We start from the raw sequence: 25,462 nt of genomic DNA on the forward strand, positions 1-25,462 counted from the left end.
ACAGATGAACATAGAGGAAGGGAAGGAAAAATAAAGATGAAACAGAGGCAAACCCTAAGAGACTCTCAACTATAGAGAACAAACAGTTGCAGGAGGGGTTTTGGGTCGGGGGATGGGCTAAATGGATGATGGGCATTGAGGAGGGCACTTGTTGGGATGAGTACTGGGTATTATATGTAAGTGATGAATCACTGGGTTCTTCTCCTGAAACCAATACTACATTATATGTTAACTAACTTGAATTTAAATTAAAACTTAAAAAATAGCTTTTATTTTCTCCTATTTATAGAAATCCTACATGTTCCCTGTAGCAGATTTGTAGTCAAAAAGAAGAAAAAGTTAACCATAATCCTCCCCTCTAGTCAGAGTTAATACCTTGGTATATTTTATTCCCAATCTCTCCTCAGTATATATGTTGTATTTAATGTTATAAATTTTGGGTTAGAGCACGCTTCTTCCCCTACCCTGGCCTCATCTGACAGTAATACCGTTACTGTGCTTACCAGGTCAAATAAACATTTTTTTTTATCTGAAAATAGTTTTTTCTCTGATTATAAATGACATAAGAACTCGTTGTAAGATGGGGCACCTGGGTGGCTCAGTGGGTTGAGCATCTGCCTCTTGGTTTCGGCTCAGGTCATGATCTCACGGTTTGTGGGTTTGGGCCCCAAGATGGGCTCCACACTTTCTCTCTCTCTCTCTCAAAATAAATAAATAACCTTAAAAAAATAAAGAAGTAAAAATCATTTGAACTTTAACCCATATAGATAACCTTTTGATGATGTGGGGTTTTTATCATTTCAGATTTTTAGGCATTTATATCTGTATTTTCTAAAGTTTCCAAAAGGGTAATGTACTCTAGTTTGTGACACAGGTATGTTTTGTCTTTTAATCTTCTCAATACTTTCTGGTAGTTTTCCTTCAAATACATTGCAGGCTTATCAAAAGTCTGGAGTCCCATGATGTTAAGCTTTAGGCAAGTGACGTTGATATTGGCAGTACAGAAAAACTTTGGCTTAGAGATTGTCATTTTCATCACTCCATCACTTAAGCACCAGACCAAGGCTCCAAGCATCATCCTGGCTTTTCAGGTGTAGGTATCCCTGGAGAATTCCCTCCTTTCAAAATGGAATAGCCACACCAAGATACCAGCACCGGTGTGGGGCAAGGAAACACCTTTGGTGCAGCTATTATGGGTAGTTTTCTCTGAGCTTATAAAACATCACTGTTGTAAAAATTCACGTAATAATATAGTTGTTTTCAAAAAGCTATATATGTTCATGGTTAAAAAGAAATCCCCTTTGAAACCAGCACTTTGCATATCACTCAATTAGGAACGTTTCAAACGAGGTTCTGATTTGGAGGTGGTAGTAGGAGGAGGTGATTCCTTTTTTACACAGCCGTGACTAGTCGCAGATCTGTTGGGTGTCTACGATAGGCCAGGCATTGACCTTTGTGCTGAGGTGTATGAATTCAGTATTTTACTGTGATTAGTTAGCAAAGTCTTAAGAGACTTAAGATCTCCATTGTCAGTGTGCTTCTATTTAGATATTTTGTCCTAAAGACACTCTTGTAATATGTTTTCAGCAGTAGTAATGTATTTCTTGATTGGAATTTGAATCATATAGATATATGCATTTGTCAAAATTTACTGAATGGTGCACTTCAGATTTGGACATTTCACTTCATGTATATTTTCTGTCTCTGCAAAAAGAACCATAAACAAATATCAAACTTTAGCTATTGACACGCGTGCTGAAGAGTTTAAGGGTAACTGTACTAAAGTCTGCAACTTTCAAGTGCCGGTAAAAGATAAGGTGGCTCTGATGATGGAGAGATGTGTGATAAAGCAAATGTAGTGAGATGTGAGCAGTTAAGGAATCCAAGTGGTCAGTATGTGGATGTTTACTTCTTGGTGTTAAAATATTTTATGTGATAGGAGATTGTCATAATAAAATGTTTGGGGGGCAAACCCAGTAACAAGGCTGTATCTGAAGGGGTTAAAGCACAGTCTCTAGAATTACCTTTCTGGCTTAAAATTCTGACTGCTTCTTGCTACCTGCGTGACTCCATCTAACGAAACCTCAGTTGAATTATTTGTTGAATAGGGATAATGAGTACACTTAGCACAAATCTCATTCCATGGTAAGCTCCTAACAACTACTATGGTTATGATTTCACAGATTAAAGGAAGTGATGATTATAAATGAATGACCATAGGCTGATGTCGCACTGTGTGCCACCATATGCTGAGGGCCCACTATGTGCCACTCTCATTTGGCCATTTTCAGGAGAATGAGGCAGTCACATTCTGTCTGCATCGTGCTGTGTGTGTTCTTCAGTGGAAACTTCCACACAAGTGGAGGTGTGAGGAATGTGATTAGCAAAACTGAGAGTGGCTTCATTCGGTTTGACAGAACGCTTCCCTGGCTCTGTTGCTCCTCCTTGGCCTGGCATCTCCTTTAAACTAGAAGGCGTTTCAGAGAAGTGGCATCTGCTCTGTTAGACACTGTGGCATTTCTGAGTCGATATTAATTTAGTTCATCGTAAAAATTACTCCCTTTGTGTGAGGTTAGGCCATCTACTATTTGGGGGCTTAGCCTGTTTTTGCTCTAAGGACCTGTGTCCTGGGAAATTCTTGTAAGGTGTCAGGATCTCCCTCCCTTCCCAGAGTCGAATCATATTTATGTATTATGACAGCCTGTTCCAACCTGGTGCTGGGAGGCCCCGAGAAAGGGTTAGGAACCTGGAAGAGGCTGCAGCTGGGTCTAAATACACAGCAGTAGGGGGATGGGAGGAGAAAATTTCGGATAGTTCTGTGGATGTGCTGTTTACTGCTGGATGTCTGATATTGTGCTGCTCTGAAGTCGGGTGGAAAACAGTAAAAAAAACTATGGTGTTGAGGTTAAGTGTGGGATATAGAACAAATATTGGCCACATTCTGAGAGGAGAATGAGCTGTTAGTGGGTAGGAGGAGTAGACTTGGATGCTAGCTTTCCAGCTGCAGTGATGAAATGTCAATCTTCTGAGTAGATGTCTTGGAATGACTGGGATTTCCAAGGGTATCTTCATACTGGACTGCTTGATTCGTCAAGTATGAAGCAGGACTCACTTTCTCTGCTTCATTGATACCATTGGAAAACTACTTAGAACATGCCAGAATTTTCTTTGAGTTTTACCAGATATGGATGCTAGCTCTTGGGTATTTTTCTGTGTTGTTGTGGGTGTTACAATTCCAAAGTCAACTCCAAACGTCTTATTATTTTTCCCCAGGAGTAAAATGAATAGCAGCTTATTAATTTGTTAATTTCCTATTTGTGACACTTGGCCTGGCTCCCTCTGCTATGAATTCTTGGTGAAACCAGGCATTTGTTTATAAAGATGGAGAAAGTCCTATCCAAAGAGACTGTTTTAGCTTGAATGTTTCAGAAATAATCAGAAAAGAAGACAGTCCAAGAACATAGATCTAGGTTTTGTGATTTATGAGGTCTGGCATAGGACAGGTTAATATATCAAGCACTCCAATTCACAGGGATTTAAGGTTATAAGTCCTTATTGGGGAGTGGTTCTGAGGAGGAGGTGATAGGAGGTGGAATTTGAAGTCATTGCTGATCTCTCTGACTGAACGGATGGACCTGTTCAGGACGAAGTCAGTTTCCTCAGATACAGTTGAGCATGCGCTTGAGGAACTTGGACATATTCACAAGGAATAGGGGGACAAAAGGAGGAAGAGAAAAGGATGGAGGAATAAAGGAAGGAAACCAAAGAAAGCTCTCATAAAAGGAAACAGTATTTCTCAGGCCTTCACAATCCTTGCAAGTCAGCCCGATATGAACCCTTCCCAGTTCCTGGAAACTGTGTGCTTTCACCCTCCAGGATGCAACCTAAACTCTTCTTTGTGTTTAACATTCAAGCAATAGACTGAGATTTCAGGCACAATGAATGGATCCAGACAGGCAATAAAAGAGCAAGACGCTGCAATTTAAAACTCAATGCAGTTTGAAAGCGACATAACAAACTATTCTGGACCTCAGTAGACGTGTGTGTCGTGGGCAAGGGGTTCTGAGGCCCTCCATCTCTCTTGACATGTGTCATTCCTGGCTTCTGTTCAACTCCAGTGTGTCATAAACCACTTTACCACTCCACCGTGGGAAGGAAAAACCTTCTGGGTTCCTTCTTATGGCAGTACCACTGAGCCGTTGTTCAGAATTCTGTGACTTGGATTGTAGCAGATTTTAAGTCTGGAATATGTGTTTATTTGCAGGTGGGAAGGGGTGGACATATCCTTTATTATTGCTGCTGTTAACGGCTTAGTTTGAATCTCACTGACCCCCTGGGAGCTTTCATAGGATCCCTGTTTGAGAGTTAGCTTACCTGCTTCAGGTTTTGTTTTTTTGTTTTTTTTTTTAAGACCTCTGTGATAAAATTATGGGAGATCTTAAAAGCAGTTAGGGCAAAATAAATTTAACAAAGGCCATAAATGTGTTTTTCTGTTTATTTTCTGTTCTTGAATATAGGGAAATAAACTTTAATATGGACAGATTTTTCTGAAGATCCGAAATAACAAATGTGAGTGACCTACAGTGCTGAATGTTGGCATGCTTTATTGGTTTGTTTGAGGCGGTGCTATAATGATTTCTAATTTAAATAGATAACCAAGAAGCCAAACAAATACAGACAGAAAAGCAAAGTAGCCTTTGTCCGTTGTGGATGCCTTTAGGTCTTCTCTTCCCAGCCTTGTCTGTCTGGAAAACAAGTCTCTTCCTTGTGACATTGATCAGCCCTCCTTTATGGCTCTTCTGTTCTCTCCTGCCTCGCTCAATGTGGCACCATTTCCCCTGCTCACTACGCTGCGTTCTTAACATTTATTACAGTGTTTATATTTTTCAGTAATTGTTTGTTTGTATCTCTTCTGTCCAGGAAGTTTTAAGTTGCTGAAGGCGTGGACTCTGACTTTTTTTTTTAAATCTTTGAATTCCCACAGAGTAGGTGCTCAGTAGCTGTTTAAAACGGGCAGGACATTTTCCTGCCACTGTCATTTTTCTTGCATGACACTTTAGGGGGTCATGTTGTTAGATGTTGAGCCGTGTTTTCTGAAGATGTCTTCTGGAGGCCTCTGCAAATATGACATCCCTGCCCCATATGATAAAGTTATAAAGGCTGATACAGAGAGGAACATTGAAATATTCAAGACAAGCTACTGTGGACAACTTCCTGTGTTTATCTCACATTTTAAACTCTTTTTATTTATTTTTAGTACAACATGTGATAATTGGGGAAAAAAATGTAAATCAGTACTGAAAAGATGTAATGTTCCCCCCATGATGCCACTGCTTGCCCCTTCAGATAACCTCAGTTAACAGTTCAGTTATTATGTTCACTTAGACTTCATTATGAGTATATAACTAGTCACAAATGTGAGTATTCATTTTTTTAAAATATTAATCATTAAGGTCTGTTTAGAGTGTATAGTGTATGTGGGCTTATTCCCAAGTTCACACATAAAGATATATTTAGTCATTGTCAATGGACCTATAGTATAGTATTGTTTCATTATGTGACTATATAAAATTTATTTTTCTAATCCCAAATGTCCACATGGTGATAGTTTGGTTGTTGTCAAGTGTTTCAATATTCTAATTACACTGCAGTGAAAAATCCTTCTTTCTGTAGTGGATTTTCACAGAAGTGGGATTGCTCTACCCACAAATTTTCTGTGAGCCCTGGCTAGGTGGACCTCCTAATTGAGAACGTTGAAGATGCTTTTTAACCATGACTTTTTCCGTGACTTTTTCCAGAGCATGGAACCAGGTACCCAGTGATTTGCATTGGGCTCAGAGGTCTGAGAAGGATTTTGAGTGCACTCCCCGATTAGGAAATCAGATACATTAGGCCTGCCTAGAGAAAGGGTCCCTTGGGAGCAGAGCTTGTTAGAGAGTGGAGGGGCTCCACTTGTATGAGATGATCTTTGTGAGGAAAGGAGGTGACCGGGCAGTGTAGAAGGCCCAGACATCACAGGTTTAGGGTGTGGCGGTGCCTGACTGCACCATTCTCCCCCAGAGAGAGTGTGCGTCAGGAATAGAGACTGCCCTGCCAAGGGAAAAGCTGGGTCACTAGGGGCTCAGCTGCTCTCCTTGAGCGTTCACGGGGAGGTGAAAGATCCTCCTTGATGGTAGCCGGGGAGAAGCCTAGAGGAACTGGCTGTGGTGTGACCACGGGGTGCAGAATGACAGCAGACAGCAGAGCAGAATCCAGACAGCAGCACATGGCATCTCTCACCAAATGGAAGGCTCCCTGGAGAAATCTGTGTACCCAGACAAAATAGAAGACAGCCTTTCTAGTCAAGAAAGTTGGAGATCTCAGAATGCTAGTTATATTTCTGTGAAATATTTCTGTAAATACAGGTGTAGGTGGGCAATGTGTATGGTACATTTTAAATTCCATAGTCCTTCCTGTTGCTTCTGAAAGTAAAACCTTCATTTTATTATATCAGTTTATATTTATATCATTTCTCAGTATTACCATCTTTCCCCCTCCTCTTGTTCATCGCTGGTTAAAGATCCACAAGAGGTTTGTTTTTTGTCTGTATTCAAAGGTAGCTTCCAGGTGTCTGCTGCTGCAAGAGGGGGTCTCTAACCCTGGGGTTCTCAAGCCACCCCAAGAAGTTTAGAGGTGTTAATTCTGTGTTTGCAACACTTGGGGTCTCTTCCTCTTGTTACTACCATCTGTGGTAATTATTACTGTGTAAGCCTGATTAAGCTAGAACTACATTTCCCAGAATCCCCTTCTGTATAATTCCTGGTTAGAGTGGGCTAAATGAGAAGTTTGCACAGAATTTGGAATGCAACCATTATGCTGTGATGGACAGATGGGCAGCTGTAGAAATGCTGGCAAGGTGGTCCCGCTCATCCTTGCTCTTATCTGTTCATACCCATCCTCTGACCCTGCTGATGAATATTGACCCAGACCTGTCATGAGGCCTTTATCCACCCTGCAGCTCCTGGGTGTGCTTTCTTTCACTGGTGACCCCTGTGATCTCTAGCCCTCACTTTCAGACCTTTTCTTTCTCAGCATCTCCCCCAATTTTGTCAGCTTTTTGTTCCTGTGATAAATCCCTTATTCATAACTCATAGTGGTTCTGCTTCCCTAATTGAACCCTGACTGAACACATCTTTGCTTTGAAAATCAGAAAGAAGATGATTTCTTTATTTTATTTTATTTTATTTTATTTTATTTTATTTTATTTTATTTTATTTTATTTTAAGTAATCTCTACATCAAACTTGGGGCTCAGACTCATGACTCCATGAGTCATGTGCTCCACAGACTGAGCCAGCCAGCTGCCCCAAAAATGGTTTCTGATACCTAGTTTTCCTTTTCCTTCTTTCACTTCAAGTCCATCACACAATACTGTAGAAATGCTATTGGGGTTCATAAATGCTTTTAATCTTCTGTGGCTGTTTTCAGGATCTGTTGAAGTTGCAGATGTTATACACAAATCTTTATTATCAATATATATTATAAATTTGTCCTGTAATCTGTACAAAACACAGTATAGATTTCATCTGGAAATTTCTTCTTCTGAAGAAACTGTTTTTTTCCTAAAAAGTTGTCATTTTTTTTCCAGGTAGCTTCATTTGCAGGAGATCTGTTTCATGTCCTCTGGTTGCAATCTTATAATGTTAGAGATTCTTTGATAACACAGGTGTCTAAATAAATGTGGTCTTTTTGTCATCAATGTTAGGAGGTTCTGCCCTAAAGGTTTCTTACAGAAATATATATCTTTTAATTTGATAGGCAAAATGTAAGATTGTTTTAGTAGTCTTAAGCTATAGAAATAGTAAGATATCACAACTGAATTGAGCCTTTCTGAAGTAATTTTTATCTAGCTTTAAAAATTTTATCACCAACAAAGTCTGTGTCAATCGTTATGAAAATAATTAATAACATCAGTAACAAGATCAGAAGAGTAGACTAGTTTATCATTAGAGATTTTAATGAAAACTATAATGTAATAAATATACAATATTTTTTAAGTTTGGCAATCTTAAAATACAATGTCAAACTTTAAGAATTTGTATAGGAACTAAAATTAAAATTATTCACTTGAAAGCAAAAGTGTGTTATGATATAATTATCTCCTTTATAATCAACATTCTGTTCCAAATGGCAGTATCATGCCCCTACACTATCCAGATGAAGGAAGTACTTTAGATAAAGTGGAATTAATTGACTACTGTGTTTGATAGGAACTTAAGGATTTAAAACTTACATAAAAGCTTTATCAGTAAAGGATTTCTTAATGTAAAATAATGTCTCCCTAAACAGCTTCCTAATTTGTATCACAAAACCCTTGTCCTAGAGATGGCTCTAGTTCCATCTTTTACTTTAAAAGTGACTATTTCAGGTGTGTGTGATTTGAATCTTCTTGGGTAGCAGTCTGGTGGGGAGCCAAGTATCTGTAATCCTAATTCAATCAATGGATGTGACCAGTGATGAAATAGTTTATTCTGACGTCTTTCATGTTTGAAATTTTCTGTTCCAGTACTGGGCAAGCCCACATCAGACATGTTGAAAGGTGAAATAATTGTTTTAGTTTCAGAGATGACATTGGGCATATGGAAAGAGTCATTGCAATATTGTCACATTCCCAGTGACCTAATTACAACTTGAGGAAATAGCACTCCATCTACAACAGCTATTATAATAATCGAAGATAGGTAATTCTCCAATTTTAGGTTTGGGTTCTGGGGTCATAATGAAGTCACAGAAGTTAACTCATTTTCTTTGGGAAATTGGCACTTAGGCACTTATCACCCTATAATTGTATGTCCTTTATAAAGGTTCCTCTTTCTGTAATATCTTTCAGCTCTTTTCATGCATCACCTTCCTCCTTCTTGCCTTCCAGTAATAGGTCAATTTGAAATACATTGTAACTTTCTCAATTAAGAATCCTATCAAACCTCATGAAAGGTGATCACCGTGCTGGAAATTATGCCATGCAATTGTGCTGAAAACTGGATATTCCAATTTTGCTCCAGTCAGTGAACCATGGAAATCACAGTTCCCCCAAGAAAGCCAATGTTATTGACTTGAAATAGATGGTTACCTTAGTAGTTTCCAGGTATATACTGCTGCATTTGCATTTAGGAAGCTATTATATATTTTGTTAATGTTTATGTATTTTTGGGAAAGAAGGGCACAGAGAAGGAGACAGAGAATCCCAAGCAGACTCCACCCTGTCAGGGCAGAGCCCCGTGCCTGAGCTCCGAGCTGCCACTGACAAACCCCATGAAATCATGACCTGAGCCGAAATCAAGAGTGGACGCTCAACTGACTGAGCCACCCACATGCCCCGGAAGCTGTTATATTTTTGAAGAGAGCAAGGTTGAATTCACTAAACTATTTTAAATAGATAGCTGAAAATAACATTCTTACTGATATTCCTGATAAACATTTTCACATATATACTAGGTCCTTTTGCATTATGGTTCTGAACTGTTTCTTATAAGCACTCTTTTGCATAAATGTATTTTCAGAATGCTGTCTCTAAAAAGCACAGTGAACCAGTTTTACAAAGCTTGTCTAATTGAAAACATTTCTTATTTATTCTCTTTAGGTTATGCTTTTCTTAATGAATTTAATTTTTTTCTTTGTATATTTAATAATGCTTCTAAGAATGTTTGTTTTCCAGCATAGGACCATAAAAATTAGCATAAAACTTTGTTATTGTAATTAGAATGAAACTTGTCGTAAGAAACGAAAGGAAAATATTTGAAAAAGTATTATTTTAAAGTGGCTAATAGAGTCAAACAAGACCATGGTGTGGGGTTTTTTTGAGGGGGGGTACTTTCTAAATGGCTATAAATATTGTTCTCATAAGAGATTTGGTAGTTGAGAATCTTACATATTTATAAGCTTGTCAAATATGTCACAGTGCTTTTTCTCCTAAAATATATATAAATCATAGTAAACTGGTTTCCATCTAACCAAGAGGAATCCTAGTCATGAGCACTGTTCATTATCAGAAACTAACCAGAAAGGGAACAAAATAAAGTGAATGCGTTGCACATTTACGCTGCTGCATATAAGAGTAGTAGTTAAGGACAAGGAGTTTGGAGTTATACATACCTGGAATTTTCCACCTTGGAGTCCAGTACTATGGTTATCAGTACGGAAGTGTAATCTGTTTCCATACAAAAGCAATTAGAGTAGATGTTATTTCTCCCTCCATCTCTTTTTTTAGCTTGTTACCCCTAAAGTATGGTTAAATCATCTTATGGCAGACAAACATTGGATTTCATGTCTGAGATATTCTTCTGTAATTTTGCTTGGGATTAGGAGAGTAACGTGAAAACCCAGAAGCAATCCAAAAATGTGTATATTTGGCGAAATCAGATTTATTTTAAATAGAATGGAAACGGTGACTGTGTGAATCAGCTTGGTTAATACTGGATGAGAAGAATAGCTACTGTTCAGTAGGATTTGGCTGCTTAATTTTCTCCCCTCCGAATAAATAACTAAATTAAATTACTTCACGTGAGTTGCAGTCAAGATGAGACAAACTTGCTTTCTTTTAGGCTATTGATGCCCTATACTTATTTAACATCTGAGATCTAATAAGAAGAGATGATTTTAGTGAGCTTATTTTCGGCCTGGGGTGTAAGTTGCAGGAGACATACCTAGATGGGATACAGTTTTTTCCTTTGTCTTTTGCCCTTTGTCCCAGTATGGCTTCACAGTGCCCAAAATGGTTGTTTGGTCTACCAGCTTGGTGGCATGGAATCCTTTGACACGTGGTCAAATGGTGACACATGTAATTGACAACCACTTCATTGAGGCTACAACTGTTTCTTTGTCTTGATGGTTCATGCCTAAGGCTGATTTAATTAAGCATATCTAGTGCCAATTAATGATGCCCAATTAGGTATTCTGTCTGGCTTTCAGGTGTTGCTGCTGGAGATCTAGAGAAAAGCATCTCTTTCTTCTGGATGACAAGCATGTGAAAATTGATAATGGCAATGGAATGCTGGTTATCCTTTTTAAATAATTTGAAGGGATCACAATTAAAAATTTGAGTAGACCGTATTTTTTCTATTTGATGGCTCCAAAAGAGAAATAGGAAATGTCTTCCTATATACCTTTATTTTTTTGGTTAATTGCTAAAAATAATTAGCGATGATAGTTACCATGTTTTGACTTCTTTTTAATGTGCCAGGCATTGAGATAAGCACTTTACCTACTATATTTCACCCTAACGCTATAGATTATTATAGCCATTTTACTGACAGGCATGTCACTTTTCCCTTTCTGAGCCTCAGTCTCTTCCGGTCTACAAAGAAAGTGATAGGCAGAGTGAGAGATTTTAGGTCTGTTTAACTCCACAGTCCGCGCTCTTACTGCTGTTCTTAGGCTCAATAGCCAAGATACGAAATACATTCGTTTTACTTGGTTTCTTTCCTGGTGAGTTTCTGGTAATGAGTTGTCATCCCAACTTGCTCTTTACTCAGGTTGATGTGAGCCAGTTTATCCTAAGACATGGGTTTGACTGATGTTGTGATGGTTCATATCTAGGGCAGCAACAGGTGTAGGAGGACATCGAGGGCAGCAGAGAAGGAGCCATGCTTGCTTCTGGGAGAAGGTGAAGCCTGGTTTTCTGAGTGTTAAGAAAATTTAGGGGAAGGGAAGGCCAACGAATAAAGACCAAGAACTTTCATAATCTGACTACCTCAGCTGGAGTAGCTGTCTTACCCAGTGCTGTCATAATGTCAAATCTTGTAGCTCCTTGTTGCGTTCATGACAAAACCCTCTGTGGCTCCTTCTCTTTGAACCTTTGCCTGCTTGTCTTGAGTAAGAAGAACAATAATAGAAATCACTGAAACAGCCAACGCTTACAGAGCCCTCCACCTTCCATGAATGGTGGCTGCCACCAGCAAACTTATTATTATTATTATTCGCCCACATCTGCCTGAGTGGAAATAATCCTTTTGATTCTTTAGAAGATAGAAAGGTATTAAAATGAACTAAATGGTCATGGCAGTAGCCTTTCATTAATCATATGAGTTTCAGGCTCTTGGGATAAAGTATTTACATGTATTGTCTAATTCTTAAACCAATCCTCATCATTTTTTACAGTTGGGTAAACGGAGTCTCAGAGACATTTAGTAACTTGCCAGGTGTCGTCACCTGGATGAGGGACAGAGTCCTGATGGAAACCCAGTCTGCAGATTCTAAACCTGGTGTGTTAAACCAGAAGGCTATTAGAGCCTTATAGAAGATTGACTTAGTTTTCTGATGTTAGACAAAGAGGAACGACAAACAGCAGGTGCCAGCTGTGGCTGAAGATGTGTACTATTTGGTTTGTGAAACATGTTTGATTTGAGGGCTGTTTGTTTTTTCCTTTTGTGGTTGGGGAGGGCAGTGTCCCTCTTTGCTCAAGACCTTATTTCTGTCACTGGGCTGCTTCATGCATTCAGCTTTCAAGCCAGGCGCATGAAGATGTTTGAAGTTTATGACTCAGGTCTCAAAGGTCAACAACAGGCAGTACCTGCCCCCCCCCCCCCGCCCCTGTTCCTTGAGTATGTCGAGAAACAAAAATTCCACAGCCACCTTCCTCCAGGATGTTTTGTTACCCTGCCACCATTTCAGAAATATTGCTTGCTTTCAGGTTCAATCCATTTCCTCCTCCCTTATCCAGTCCCATCAATATATAGAACAACTGCTCAGAAATCTGGTGGTTTCCAAGAATACAGTTATTAACTGCTCTCTTTGCATCTTGTCTTAAATGTCTCCCCTATGTAATCCAGTCTTCCCTTCGACATCTCAGCCGGCTGACAGGTAGTTAGTTCTTCTGACTGGCAGATTGGTGCCTCAGCCACATGGGAGTGTCATTACACAGTAAAATTAATACCTCCAGCCTGGATTTATTTAGCATCTTTTGACACTCAAAAGAGCAGGGGAACACATGCCTTGCTTTCTCTTGGGATGGTTGAGTATTAGATTAAACTGGTAGGAAATATTTTAATGCCCTCGATAAAGACTTTGTATTTAGGTGCATTGATGGTTTTTTTCTGGACGTTTTTTATGCCTTTATTTTCAAAGTTGGTTTAATAGAGCTTTTACAAACACTTTTGGAAATTAGGTGCATTTCCACGTTCCTTGTTGCTCAAAAACAAAACAACAACAACAACAGAAAAACCCACTACTGACTCTGGGTTTTCTTTTTCAGATGCAAAAGAAATTGTTTTGAAAGCCCAGATCTTAGCTGGAGGAAGAGGAAAAGGTGTCTTCAGTAGCGGTTTGAAAGGAGGCGTTCATTTAACAAAAGAGTAAGTCTGGAGGTGTTACTTCTCTGTCTTTTGGCTAAGTATTAATGGAAGATCTTACTCATGATTGAAGGGAGCATTGAGAAAAATGGTTGGAATGGGGTGGGAGCAGAAGGTAGCAAGTAGAGGAAATGAATTATAGGTAGAGGAGGGCTCTGGCAATGCTCCAGTGTTCTTTCTCCCATAAAAGGATTTTTTCCTCACTAATTGGTAAAAAACCTGACACTCCGTCTGCCCTAGACAGTCAGTGATCCATCATAAATGTTGAAAATGATAACACAAAATAAATGCTGCCGCCATATTGTCACTTGCCTATTCTGGAGCCTGCAAGTGGCTCCCCATTACCAGTGGCTTCACTTGTCCCTCCTGTCTGACAGTCTGAACCTTCCCTTATCATGGCCTGTCTCTTGTGTCTGCCAGCACTGCTCCTGTGCCTCTCTTCCGTCACATACCTTTTCATTATTTACTTTGAATCATACCCTTTCCCTTGTGCCCTCATTGGCCAATACTTCTCACATTACCCAAGTCAAGTTTTTGTTATTCAGCTCTTATCTAAATCTGTTGTGCATTTCAGTATTGTCTTTCTACTGTGACTGTAACTTATTTTGGGGAGAGAGGATAGCAGAGGGAAGCAAGAATCTCCCCTTTCCCTTTCCCTTCCCTTCCCTTCCCTTCCCTTCCCTTCCCTTCCCTTCCCTTCCCTTCCTCTCTTCCTCATTCCCTTTCTTTCCTTCCTTCTTCCTTCCCTTTTTTCAATCTTCCTTCCTTCCTTCCTTCCTTCCTTCCTTCCTTCCTTCCTTCCTTCCTTCCTTCCTTCCTTCCCTCCCTCCCTCCCTCCCTCCCTCCCTCCCTCCCTTCCTCCCTTCCTCATATATATTGCTCTCAGTGAGCCTCTGGTACCTTGCTAGGTACCTAGTACATAGCAGAAAGCCTTGTGGACTCTGTGAGGGTGGAGCTGGACCCTGTGCAGTGTGGACATGAGGACATAACATGCACTCTGCTTTAAAATAATTTTCACCGTAGACAATGTTTTTGTTTTTTCTCTTTCCCTTTTCCTTCACTCCTAGCCCTCAAGTTGTAGGCCAGCTGGCTAAACAGATGATTGGGTATAATCTAGCAACAAAACAAACTCCAAAAGAAGGTGTGAAAGTTAACAAGGTAATATGAATGCTTTTGGTCATTTTCTGTGTATGTGTTACAAGAAAAGAAAATCACATTTCATTTTTGACAGTCTGATGAAGCAGTGCACTTTGGCCATGTGCCATTTTGTTTTTTAAACTTCTTATAATCTCTTTAGGTTGTGGTATGACTTTGAGGAGAAATAAAAAGGGTTCTGTGATAGTGTGAGTGTTTATCATCATCAGCATTTAGTAAATGTAGGTGCGGGTGAGTGATCAAAACAACTGCTTTGCCTTTCAGAACATTCTGTTTAAAGCTGGAAAGGGCTTCGTACTCAGCTCTTCCTGCTGATAGCTCTTCCTGCTCAGTGCAGGACATTCTCTGTTCCTCCACAACCCCATTTCATTATGTATCAGAGTTACCTGTAATGTTGTTTTTCTAAGTGTCGCTATACCTTACTTTGAGTTTAGTAGCGTTTAAAGCCACGTTATCCCTAGAATTATGGAGTACTAGTGGTCCTTTGGGGTTCTGAAGTGTATATAGGCTGCACATCATACACACCTGCAGAACTTAGAGCCCTGTGTGAAGTGGCCTGCCTCAGGCATAAAATTGGGGTGGCGCAGTCGAGGCCAGAACCTAAGTCTCCTCCTGTCATTTTGTTTGCTGTACGCTCCTCATCAATGGAAGCACCAGAACTCGCTACCTGATTTGCAGGACCCAGTGCCAAAACAAATGCGGGGACCCTCGTTCAAATTTCAAGTCACTTACAACAAATAATACACCAAGAGACCAAGAGGAGGACCCTTCTGAGTTTTGGCCTCTATAAGTTTGACTATAAGGACAAACCCCAGCCCTGGCAGGCATAGATCGTTAAAAGGCCCTGTCATAATGCTGAAAGGGGGCCCAGCATTTTGGGGAGCAGATTAGATAAGGTTAAAAATATATCCAGGTTCTGCCAGTGTGTTATGCCTAGAGAACCTGAGGTAGTACATTCTGTTTTTAATTTTCAGGGTGAGTTGTGTGGAAAGTTGTTAACATGACCAAAAAAAAAAAAAAAAAAATCGCTGGGTGGTTTACTTAGCGTACCATGACAGGGTCTATCTTGGTCCCAAAGAGGGAGATGGAAATCCTGGTGGTCCTTAGCTCTTTCACTCTGAGAACATAAAGCTTTCATAAATGTTAGGAAAGCATATTGACGAAACTGGTTATGCTGTTTTCCCTTTACCCCCACTTCTCACAGTTAAGAACTATTTAAAACTCAAAAGTGTTTTGTTTTGATTTTTGTTTGGCCCAACACAGTACTTGTATTTGCCTTTTAAATCTGATTATGAGCCTGTGCCTTTGTTAACCTCTTCAAAATTTGTCCATAGAGGACATGATAAGTATTTTTTTGTTTGTAGGAATTCGTTGTTTTATATGAATATATTTCTTTTTAGATTATAGTTTGTGATACTTTTTAAAAGCATGTAAAAAATACCTAAAGCAGATTTGCACTGTGTGGTAATGCATAAAATTAGTTTGTAGATAGGTTTTGAAAGACTGAAGATAAGTGCATTCCTGTACATTGAGTCATTGCTAGGAAACATCTAGAATGATTTACTTTTAAGTAGTGGTTTTTTTTTCCCTGTTTGTAAAAGTGATTCACACACATAAAAACTTCCAGTAGTACAGAAATACAGAAATTAGAAAATAAAAGTTTCTTGGATTCTCACCACAGTGAAATATCATTTCTGTCCTTTTTCTGTATAAAATGTATGTTACCCCATTTCTATAATAATATTATATGTGGTTTTAAGGAACATGCATTTTTTTTTACATATGAATATCTTGGACATCAGTAGAAGTCCCCCAGAAACTTTTATTTCTAAGTTTAACTGAGAAGCTGTTTAAACACACATACGTACATTTATACACATTGGATATTTTTTTCTAAGTCTGTGCCAATGCATTTTAGGTGTGTTCCCTAGAATAATAATAGGGGCGGTGAGACTGCACTCCTCATTATGTTCTTCACGATTCAGTACCAGCAAAGCTTACTGCTGTGTAGCAAGCAAAGTTCAGAAACCGAATATATTTTTAATGTTATCTAATCATGGTCCTGTTGCGAATAGTTTGTGCACTGGTACTCATCCACAGTTTCAACAGCACCATATTAAAAACAAAAACAAAAACAAACCAACCAGCCAGGTTCAGTGGTCCAGTAGGGTAAAGTAAGTGAAAAAGCTTTCTTTCCTGGGGGACTCCACGAAAAGGCTGTGCTGATGATACTGTTTTTGTCAGTCACAGATGAAGTCACATTATTGAGACGTGTCTAACTGAGTTCCTGGTGGGATGAGAGTGTTTGTGGAATTCACTGGGAATGTTTTCTTAAAGAGTGATACTTTATTTACACCAAGCAGGAGCCAGTTCAGACAGCAGCTGGTCTCTCACAAATAGAAATTTGATGGAATGTACAGAACATCTGTCAACATTTTAGAAGATTAAGAATAGGACTCTTGAATGACACGTCTCCTAAAAAATTAGAATATTGTGTTGCTTCTCAGAATAACTACTGAAAATCATTAAATCTTGTTCTCTAGACTAGCTCTTATTAGATAGAAAGTGAACTTGAAAACAGAATGCTTCTATGAAAATCTTAACACCACGTGCCAAGAAGTATTTCCTACATAGTCATGAGTTACCATTTATGATAAAAGAGTCAGTATGATGCCTCTTATCAGGCATTTTATTTTTAACCAGTGATAAATTCCACAAGTGTTTGAAAAGAAGAAATTTTGAGTTCATTTCTTTATAGCATTTTAGGTCGTCATGTTTATCCCATTTCATGTGACTTAAAAATTTGTGGTTTTATGACATCTGGGTAATTAGCAAGAAATGCTGTTTTATCTGTGACTTTCTTTTGTGAAACCTATTAGTGGACTACTTTTAGGAAAAGCAATGTAAATGCTTTCATTATTTTCACTTGTAGTACTGATGATGAATATTCTTTTCTTTCTTTCTTTCTTTCTTTCTTTCTTTCTTTCTTTCTTTCTTTCTTTCTTTCTTTCTTTCTTTCTTTCTTTCTTTCTTTCTTTTCTTTCTTTCTTTTCTTTCTTTCTTTCTTTCTTTCCCATCCAAGGCATCGTTTACCATTTTTATTTGGAGTGTCATTTGGTACAGTTTCTCTCTCTAAGGCAATTTGATAGTACTTAACATCTTAAATATGAAGAGTCTAAAACCTAGCCATCTTTTTTCTAGGTACCTTACTATAGGGATATGAAAACAAATGAGTGAAGATATACACACAAAAATAAGCACTCAAGTGGCATTTGAGAAAAATTGAAGTCCACGTAAATGTCTGTCAGTAGGGATATGGTCAAATAAATACTGACATATAAGTACCATCTAGTCACAATGAAGAGAGAGAATGTTGGAAAGATTTCCAAGCTGTAATATTAATATTAAAAACAAGAAGAAAGAAAAGCATTCAAGCACGTATAATATGCTTCCATGTGCACTACGGTAATGCTTGTAGATGTATAGGAAAGAGAGAAGTCAGCAGTGATTTTTCCTGGTAGGCCTGCTGCACACAGCTGTTGTGGTTGTGTACTGAGCAAGACAGCCAGCCGAAACAGTGAGAACAGAATGAAACCCTTCCATCCCACTTGTCTCTTGCCCAAGCACAGTCCTTGCATACACTGGACCATATCCTCCCAAAGGTGCTACTTTATCTGATGATCACAAGTGTTTCATATGGGCTCCTGATCACCCTAACTGCTGAGGCCCGAGTGCTGTATATGTGCAGCTGGGGGCTGCTTTCACTGTGTCATTTATATACGTCTAGTACCTTTTGCGTTATTTTTGAACACGCAAATAGTATATTTGTAATTTAAAAGGAAGCATAAATTGAATTAGCAATATACTTGATCAATGAGATAGAGGCATATATACATATAAAGCATCAGATGTACTGTAAAAGAATCCTTTCTTGGGCAGCAAACTTGGTTTTCCACTAGTGTAATCTGAGAAAAATCAATGTGGTAATATGTATGTACTGTTAATGTCTCAAATTAAAATAACAACTGCTTCCCTGGAGTTTTTCTTAAGTGTCAGGGTTTCTCAAGGAAGAAGAAGAAAAAAAAAAAAAAGATTAAAGTGGGAAAGTTCCTTGAGGCAAACCAAATACCTGTCACTTGAGCAAGTTAGCAGGATCAATTAAGGAGGTGAAAACGGGCATTCTGTACCATGAAAGCAGAACTCTCAAATCTCTGGGAGGTAACTCAGTGGGTTTGAAGAGCCTAAAATGAAGCTGTTTGATTTGTGTAGCAAGTTTATATAGATTTCCAAGTGGGAATGAGCTTGATGCTGAATTAATTTGACTTTCCCACTAATGTGGTAGGTGATGGTTGCTGAAGCCTTGGACATTTCCAGAGAAACCTACTTGGCCATTCTGATGGACCGGTCCTGCAATGGCCCCGTGCTGGTGGGCAGCCCTCAGGGGGGCATTGACATCGAAGAGGTGGCCGCTTTGAATCCAGAGCTTATTTTTAAGGTACGTTTGTATTCCTGACTATGCTGTGTTCATTGACTATTGTTGCACGAGCTGTTAAAGATTTAATGTGCAGTCTGAGGCTGGTAGCAGCACGTTCGTTCCTGGGATTTACGGCATGAAAGACCTTGAGTCCTTTTTCTTACTGAGCACTATGCTGAGGTTGGGCAGAACCAAGGTATTCCCTATCCAGGGTCTTTTTCTTTGCTTTCCCCCTCCCTCCCTTTATTCCTCCTTCCTGCCTTTTCTTCCTTCCTCATTTCTTCCATACCCCGCCCCAAGAATTAACCAATGGGAGAGGACTGTGGTGTTCCCATTTCCCCTCAGTTGACTCCACCCCACCGCACAGTGTATATGATCCAGAAATCCGCTCCTAGGACACCAGATGTGAGCTGGAGACTGCCATGATGTCTTTCAGTACAGCTTATGTAAACCGGAATCCTTCAGGGGCCCAGATTCTATCAGTGTGCTTCAATCCTTTAAAGCTTGCCCTTAGTATCTGGTCACAGATCTGGCTGAGGTCAAATCCTAACTCACCAGCAAGCATCTCAGTGTTTCCAAGCCTCATTGTTTTTGAATCACTTCAGTGATTTCCACCCCACAGAATTGTGAGAAATAATGAGGTGATGTGTACAAAGTGCTTCTCAACCTACCTCAGCTGTGAGAAGAAAAATCTACGGTCTTTAGAACTGTAATTCTGGTTTTTAATTTGGGGTTCTTGGTGTCAAAAAATCACATTAGAAATTTTTAGCAGAAAGATATATTATTTCTTTTAGAATGTGATTTTGTTTTCCTTCAAAAAGCAGGAATTTTTTTTTCCTGAACCTCTTTGTTTAGATCAGGTACTGATACTTTGGGTGATTGGTTTTGGAATATTTTCACCCACATTACATCTTTTAGGTTAGCTACCTTGCAGGTTAAGTTGAGACTTTACATGCTAGCTTACCAATAATACCTACTCATTTTCAAAATTACTGTGATTTAAACAAGCCATTCCATTTGTGAAGAGAACACCTGAAATAATGTATATGAACAGCACTTAGTATCTTGGAGAGAATGGCACTTTGTAGAGCTCAGGTATTATTAATAATTATCATCATCAATAGGGTATTTAAATCATATGGTAATATTTAACCTACATATGACAAGCTCTAAACTTAACAGCAATATTAGGCAGGAAAACCTTACTCTGGAAGCCTTCCAAAAGATGTCATAAAAATTAACTGACTAAATATTCGTCGGTGCCATCTGTATAGTAATTAAAAGTGAAAACTGGCATCCGATTGTCTTGTCAGCATGCCACCCTGAAGAATTACATAGTTTTTGGAAAGGCTGTGTTTTAGATGGTCTGCTAATTAAAACATACCCTATAGGCAGCTGCAGTAGCCCTGCTCGGAGATCTTTGGAAAGGTGCCACCCTTGAATTACTCATTTGCAAATAAATACTGAGCCCTTTCTTTCCAGGTTGTGAATCTTTTCATTTGCCTGTCTTGAGTTTTCCTTATTTTATTCATTTTTTCCCAGGAAGAAATCGACATTATTGAAGGGATAAAGGACAGCCAAGCTCAGAGGATGGCAGAAAACCTAGGCTTCCTTGGGCCTTTGAAAAACCAGGTACCTGAGCATTTGGAGGCCACTGTGCATATGACTTGTTTCAGAAAATGTGTGCTACCTTCCTTACTTGCCTCTGATGTTTGTGCTTCTCCAGGACCCAGGATTATTTATTTGTCCAACCATTTTTCCCCAGTCGTTTGTGATGAAGAAAAATATTTCCCTTGTGTTCTAGAAAAGGGTGTTTATGAGATGTGTTCAAATATACGTGTGAGCGTTGTGCGCGGATACATGCGTTTTGCTGTGTATGATAGTCTCTCTGTTTTTTTCTGCAGCGCTACAGTGCCAGCCCGTGAATTAGATGAGGCAGCATAGTGGTGAGAGGGACAGGCTGTAGAGTCAGGCAGACCTGAGTTTGAATCCTGTACTGCCATCCAGCATGCCTGATTCCACCCATCTGAATGTCTGTCATCGTCTGTGAAATGGGGATAATGAGACCCCAAATGAGAGGCCTCTTGTTAGGACAGAGTAAGCCCAGTACACAGGTGCTTAGTCAGTACTCCAGAAAGGTCAGCTGTTATTGTTATTAATAATACACATTACTTAACTAATTGCTATTCTTTCATAGCTTATGGGATTTGAGATGAATATTAATGGCCTGAAAGTGATACTTCACAGAAAACAGCTTAAATTATGCCAATTTAGTAATCATATCTCATGGCTTCAAAGACAGAAAAACTGTCCTCTGAGCTGTTGGGGGAGAGACTCTGTCTTGAGCTTCACAGTTCTGCGTTGTCCTTGGTCCAGCCCACCGAGCCGCATTGGGTGTTTACATGAGCAAGCTTCTTTGTCTCACAGTTAAATGAGAAGGATTTACTGGCTGTTTTCTTCCTTCTCCACTACCAAGAGAAGCCACCTTAATAACCCAAAGTCCTGTGTGTATGTATATGTGAGTGTGTACGTGAGTATGTGTGTGTTTCCTGGAGCCCCCAATGGTTCCAGAGTATTTCCTGCTATTTAGTTGGGCAACGTTCCTCTAATAAAACAGATTTCACACTCTTTTCTTTTTCTTTTGGTTGACTCTATCTCTAGAAATTGAAGGCTGGAAATAGGCAAGTCATAGAAGGGTAAAGCAGAGTAAGACTTTAAAAATATCTACGTTTGAATTAAGAGAGGACAGCACTTAACTTGAACTTGGGAGGAAAGGCTCCCTTGGAAGGTGGAAGGTTCAAGATGGAAGAAGGGGCAGGAACATGTGGGACTAAACCTTAGCAGGAGAAAGAGCCAGGACTCAGTGGACAGTTACAAGAACTAATTGTCACTTCTGAGACTGTCAAAGAGATGTCAAGTTAGTGACGTGCTGAAAGGAAGTTATCGTGGATTCCTGAGTAAGGGCTGCCGTGGTTGGAGTCGCCTCCTGAGAATGAGGTCACTAATTAGCTTAGCCGTCCACTTGACACTTATTGTGGGACTTCTTGTGTAGGGGTGTGGTCACTGAGACCGTTCTTCCATAGGGTCCCCGTGTTCTAGCGACGCTGCCCTACAGTCAGCTCCAGAATGTGCTCCATAACCCTATTCACATTCTCTGTATGCCTCTGCACATTGCTGTCTGTCTTACTTATTTGCAGTCGCCTTTGTAGATCCTGGTGTGCACCATGGAGGGGACATTATCAGCTTTGCTCACTGCTCTGTTGGAAGCGAAGTTCTTGGCAGGTATATCAGATGCCCTGCAAACATTCATCATATGCGTGAATAGGTGCTACAACACGTCCAGGATGTCCACTTCGAAGAGCTTCCTGGGGAGTTGGTGATAGGCAGGAGAATAAATCTGGAGCGGGCAAATCTGCTAACCCCTTGGCTTGACAGCTCAGGAGGTGAATGTGACAGAGAGTTCTAGAGAAGGCAGTAATGGTTCTAGGGACCCCAGAAGATAGTTCCCACCACTCTTCATTTAGAAGAGAAATTCAAGAGTCATAGCTCTTTAAATGGTTGAATCACGTTTTTTCCAGCACCCCGGACACTCTGGGTTTAAGTGAATGACCTGCGGAAGGAGGATGAGCATGCAAGTTCTCAGGGGTCATGAAGAGCTATAATGTCCTTGTATGTGTGACTTAAATGTGCTAAGGAAAGGAAAGAAGTTTTGAATTCATTCTTTTTCCTGTTTGTTTGTTTTTTTTCATTGCCAACCAAATGAGAGCCTTTAAATCTCCGTTTGCTCAGCAGAGTTGGAGAGAGCTCTCCCTGGGTGCTGCTCACTCTGCTGGACCCTGGAAAACATGATGAGAAATAGCCACTGTTCTCCAGGGGCTCCCAGAACAGTGATCAGGTGCTGGTAGCGATGATAGGGACAGGGAGTAGGAAGGAGCGCGAGGGTGATCCTAGTTGTAGGTGTGTGGGAATTTGTTCATCTAGGGACAACTGGTGTTATTTGTATAGTAGGAAGGAGACTGTATGTGTGCTGGGGTGGTAGATTTGGGCATGCATTAGGATGCTTCCTTAAGCCACAGGGATCAGTGAAATGTACCAGAAAGTCAGTGTCTAGTAAGCAGAGGCTTACTCGCAAGAAAAGGAGACTTGGGAGGAGGCTCCCAAGAAGAGAAAACATGAAAATTGTTTTTATGTTTTTATTTATTTTTGAGAGAGAGAGTACGAGTGGAGGAGGGGGCAGATAGGGAAACACAGAATCCAAAGCAGGCTCCAGGCTCTGAGCTGTCAGTACAGAGCCCAGTGCAGGGCTTGAACCCGTGAACCGTGAGATCATGACCTGAGCTGAAGTCAGATGCTTAACTCACTGAGCCACCGAGAGCTCCAAGAAGATTATTTAAATGACCATCGATCAGTGATCCTTTGGTCAAGAAATGGTACCTTCAAGGTACCTTAGATTCAGTGTGACCTTGAACATTACTTAATTTTCATCTAGGATATGGTTTAGGCATGTGGAGGCTGGGCTCTCTTGGATGAACAACTTATAAAATGATTATCTTGTAAAGTTACTAATATCTTTCCAACCCATGCCTGTTGTGTCTGAACTCAGTGAGGTATTCACGTTAGACTTAAAGAAATATCACCTGGTACAGAAATTACCAAGTATGCGTTCCTGACAGAATTCATTTCAGCAAGAATTGGTTGAAAAGACTAAAACCACAGGAAAGCAGAAAAGGACTGAAAATCCATAGATCTGTCAATTGTGTTAGTTATCCTCTGTACTATTAACTTCTTTTTTTTTTCTTTTTTTTTAATGTTTATTTATTTTTGAGACAGAGAGAGACAGAGCATGAGCAGGGAAGGGGCAGAGAGAGAGGGAGACACAGAATGTGAAGCAGGCTCCAGTCTCTGAGCTGTCAGCACAGAGCCCGATGCGGGGCTCGAACTCACGAACTGTGAGATGATGACTGGAGCCGAAGTTGGACGCTTAACCGACTGAGCCACCCAGGCGCCCTAATACTATTAATTTCTGAAACATAAGCACCCTGTATTGTCAATATGCAACTTCAGTATTTAAGCTAATGAAAAGATTTGATGGGCCCAGTTAAAAAAGATCACCAATACCTCTGGGAATGGTTTGTCCCTCTGGCTAGCTTTAAGAACTGTGTGTGAATGTTGATGACATTGGTTCCTGGAATCAAACCAAAATATTGCTAAAATTTTTAAGCTATTCAAACACTTTTGAAGGTACCTGTAAATTTGTCAGGGTTTCGTACATATGGCCCAAAGGATATTTGATTTTAGGCATTGTAATTTTTTAAATTGCTTAGCAAACAACCTTAAAATAACATTAATTGGTGGCAAAAGAAGAGAAAACAAATAGTCTGTAGAGTGTGGTTATGAACTGAGGAAGTAGGTGGCAGTAGGAAGCTGGCTGCCTGTAAGGTAAACAGCAGAATGTTTCCTTTGACTTGTGTTTAGTTTATTCTTTAAATCTGAACATGTTTGGAAAACTGGGGAGCTAACCCCCACTTTTCCCAGGCCCTGCCATTTCTGTTGTTGTACCTGCTCAGACTGACACATTTGCCTGCCTAGCCTTCACAGTCATTTACTTGGATGGCCTCTGGAACAGGGCACGTTCAGTCTCCAAGCCAGGCTGGTTCTCCCTTTTTTAGATCTTACATCGCAGATTTTGTAACACGTATCCCCTTAGAGATCTCACAACGCAGATCTAATCATGCTTCATTCCTGCTCAAAAAAATGCTTATGGTCTGTCTTTGTACAGAAATGAACAGTTCTAACAGTGAATACCCCCAACTGGTGTGTTAGTATGTGATTGTAGTGGCACTAATGTTTAGAAAATTTGGGCTTCATGGTAAGTTACGTTGATAGAAGCTTAAGAAACATTGTTTCTTTTTAAAATTTTTTTCATGTTTATTTATTTTTGAGAGAGACCGAGAGTGAATGGGGGAGGGGCAGAGAGAGAGGGAGTCACAGAATCTGAAGCAGGCCCCGGGTTCTGAGCCATCAGCACAGAGCTGATGCGGGGCTCAAACCTATGAACCACAAGATCATGACCTGAGCTGAAGCCAGATGCTTAACTGACTGAGCCCCCCAGGTGCCCTGAGGCTTAAGAAGTTTTGAAGTGACCCAGCTATCCACTGACAAATAAGTAGATCCGCAACAGAAGGTTGTTTAGCTTTGAGAAAGAGGAAGATTCTGATGAGGCATGGACGAACCATGAGACATTGTGCTAAGTAAAATTAGCCCATCGCAAAAAGATACATGCGATTCCATTTATATGAGGAGCCTAGAGTCATCAGATTCATAGTGATGGAAGGTAGAATGGTCGTTGTCAGACTAGGGGAGGGGAGAATGGGGAGTTGTTATTTAATGGGTATAGGGTTTCAGTTTTGCAGGATGAGAAAGTTTTGGAGCGTGGTTGCATGACACGGTCAGTATACTTAACACCACAGGAATGTACACGTAGAAATGATTGGGATCGTGAATTTTAT

At 39.9% G+C, this 25,462-nt stretch overlaps 1 protein-coding gene across 3 annotated transcripts in view; it reads left to right on the top strand.

The window, feature by feature from the left end:
- SUCLG2 (succinate-CoA ligase GDP-forming subunit beta) overlaps positions 1-25,462 on the top strand; it is a 333,369-nt gene that overhangs the window by 119,081 nt on the left and 188,826 nt on the right. For all 3 annotated transcript variants that reach the window (XM_058726236.1, XM_058726235.1, XM_058726237.1), the window contains exons 3-6: positions 13,228-13,327; positions 14,392-14,482; positions 18,822-18,974; positions 20,496-20,585. In XM_058726236.1, coding sequence (XP_058582219.1) covers positions 13,228-13,327; positions 14,392-14,482; positions 18,822-18,974; positions 20,496-20,585 — 434 coding nt within the window. The remainder of the gene's footprint in view (positions 1-13,227; positions 13,328-14,391; positions 14,483-18,821; positions 18,975-20,495; positions 20,586-25,462) is intronic.

This window comes from Neofelis nebulosa, chromosome 4, assembly GCF_028018385.1.
Source record: "Neofelis nebulosa isolate mNeoNeb1 chromosome 4, mNeoNeb1.pri, whole genome shotgun sequence".
Lineage (NCBI taxonomy): Eukaryota > Metazoa > Chordata > Mammalia > Carnivora > Felidae > Neofelis > Neofelis nebulosa.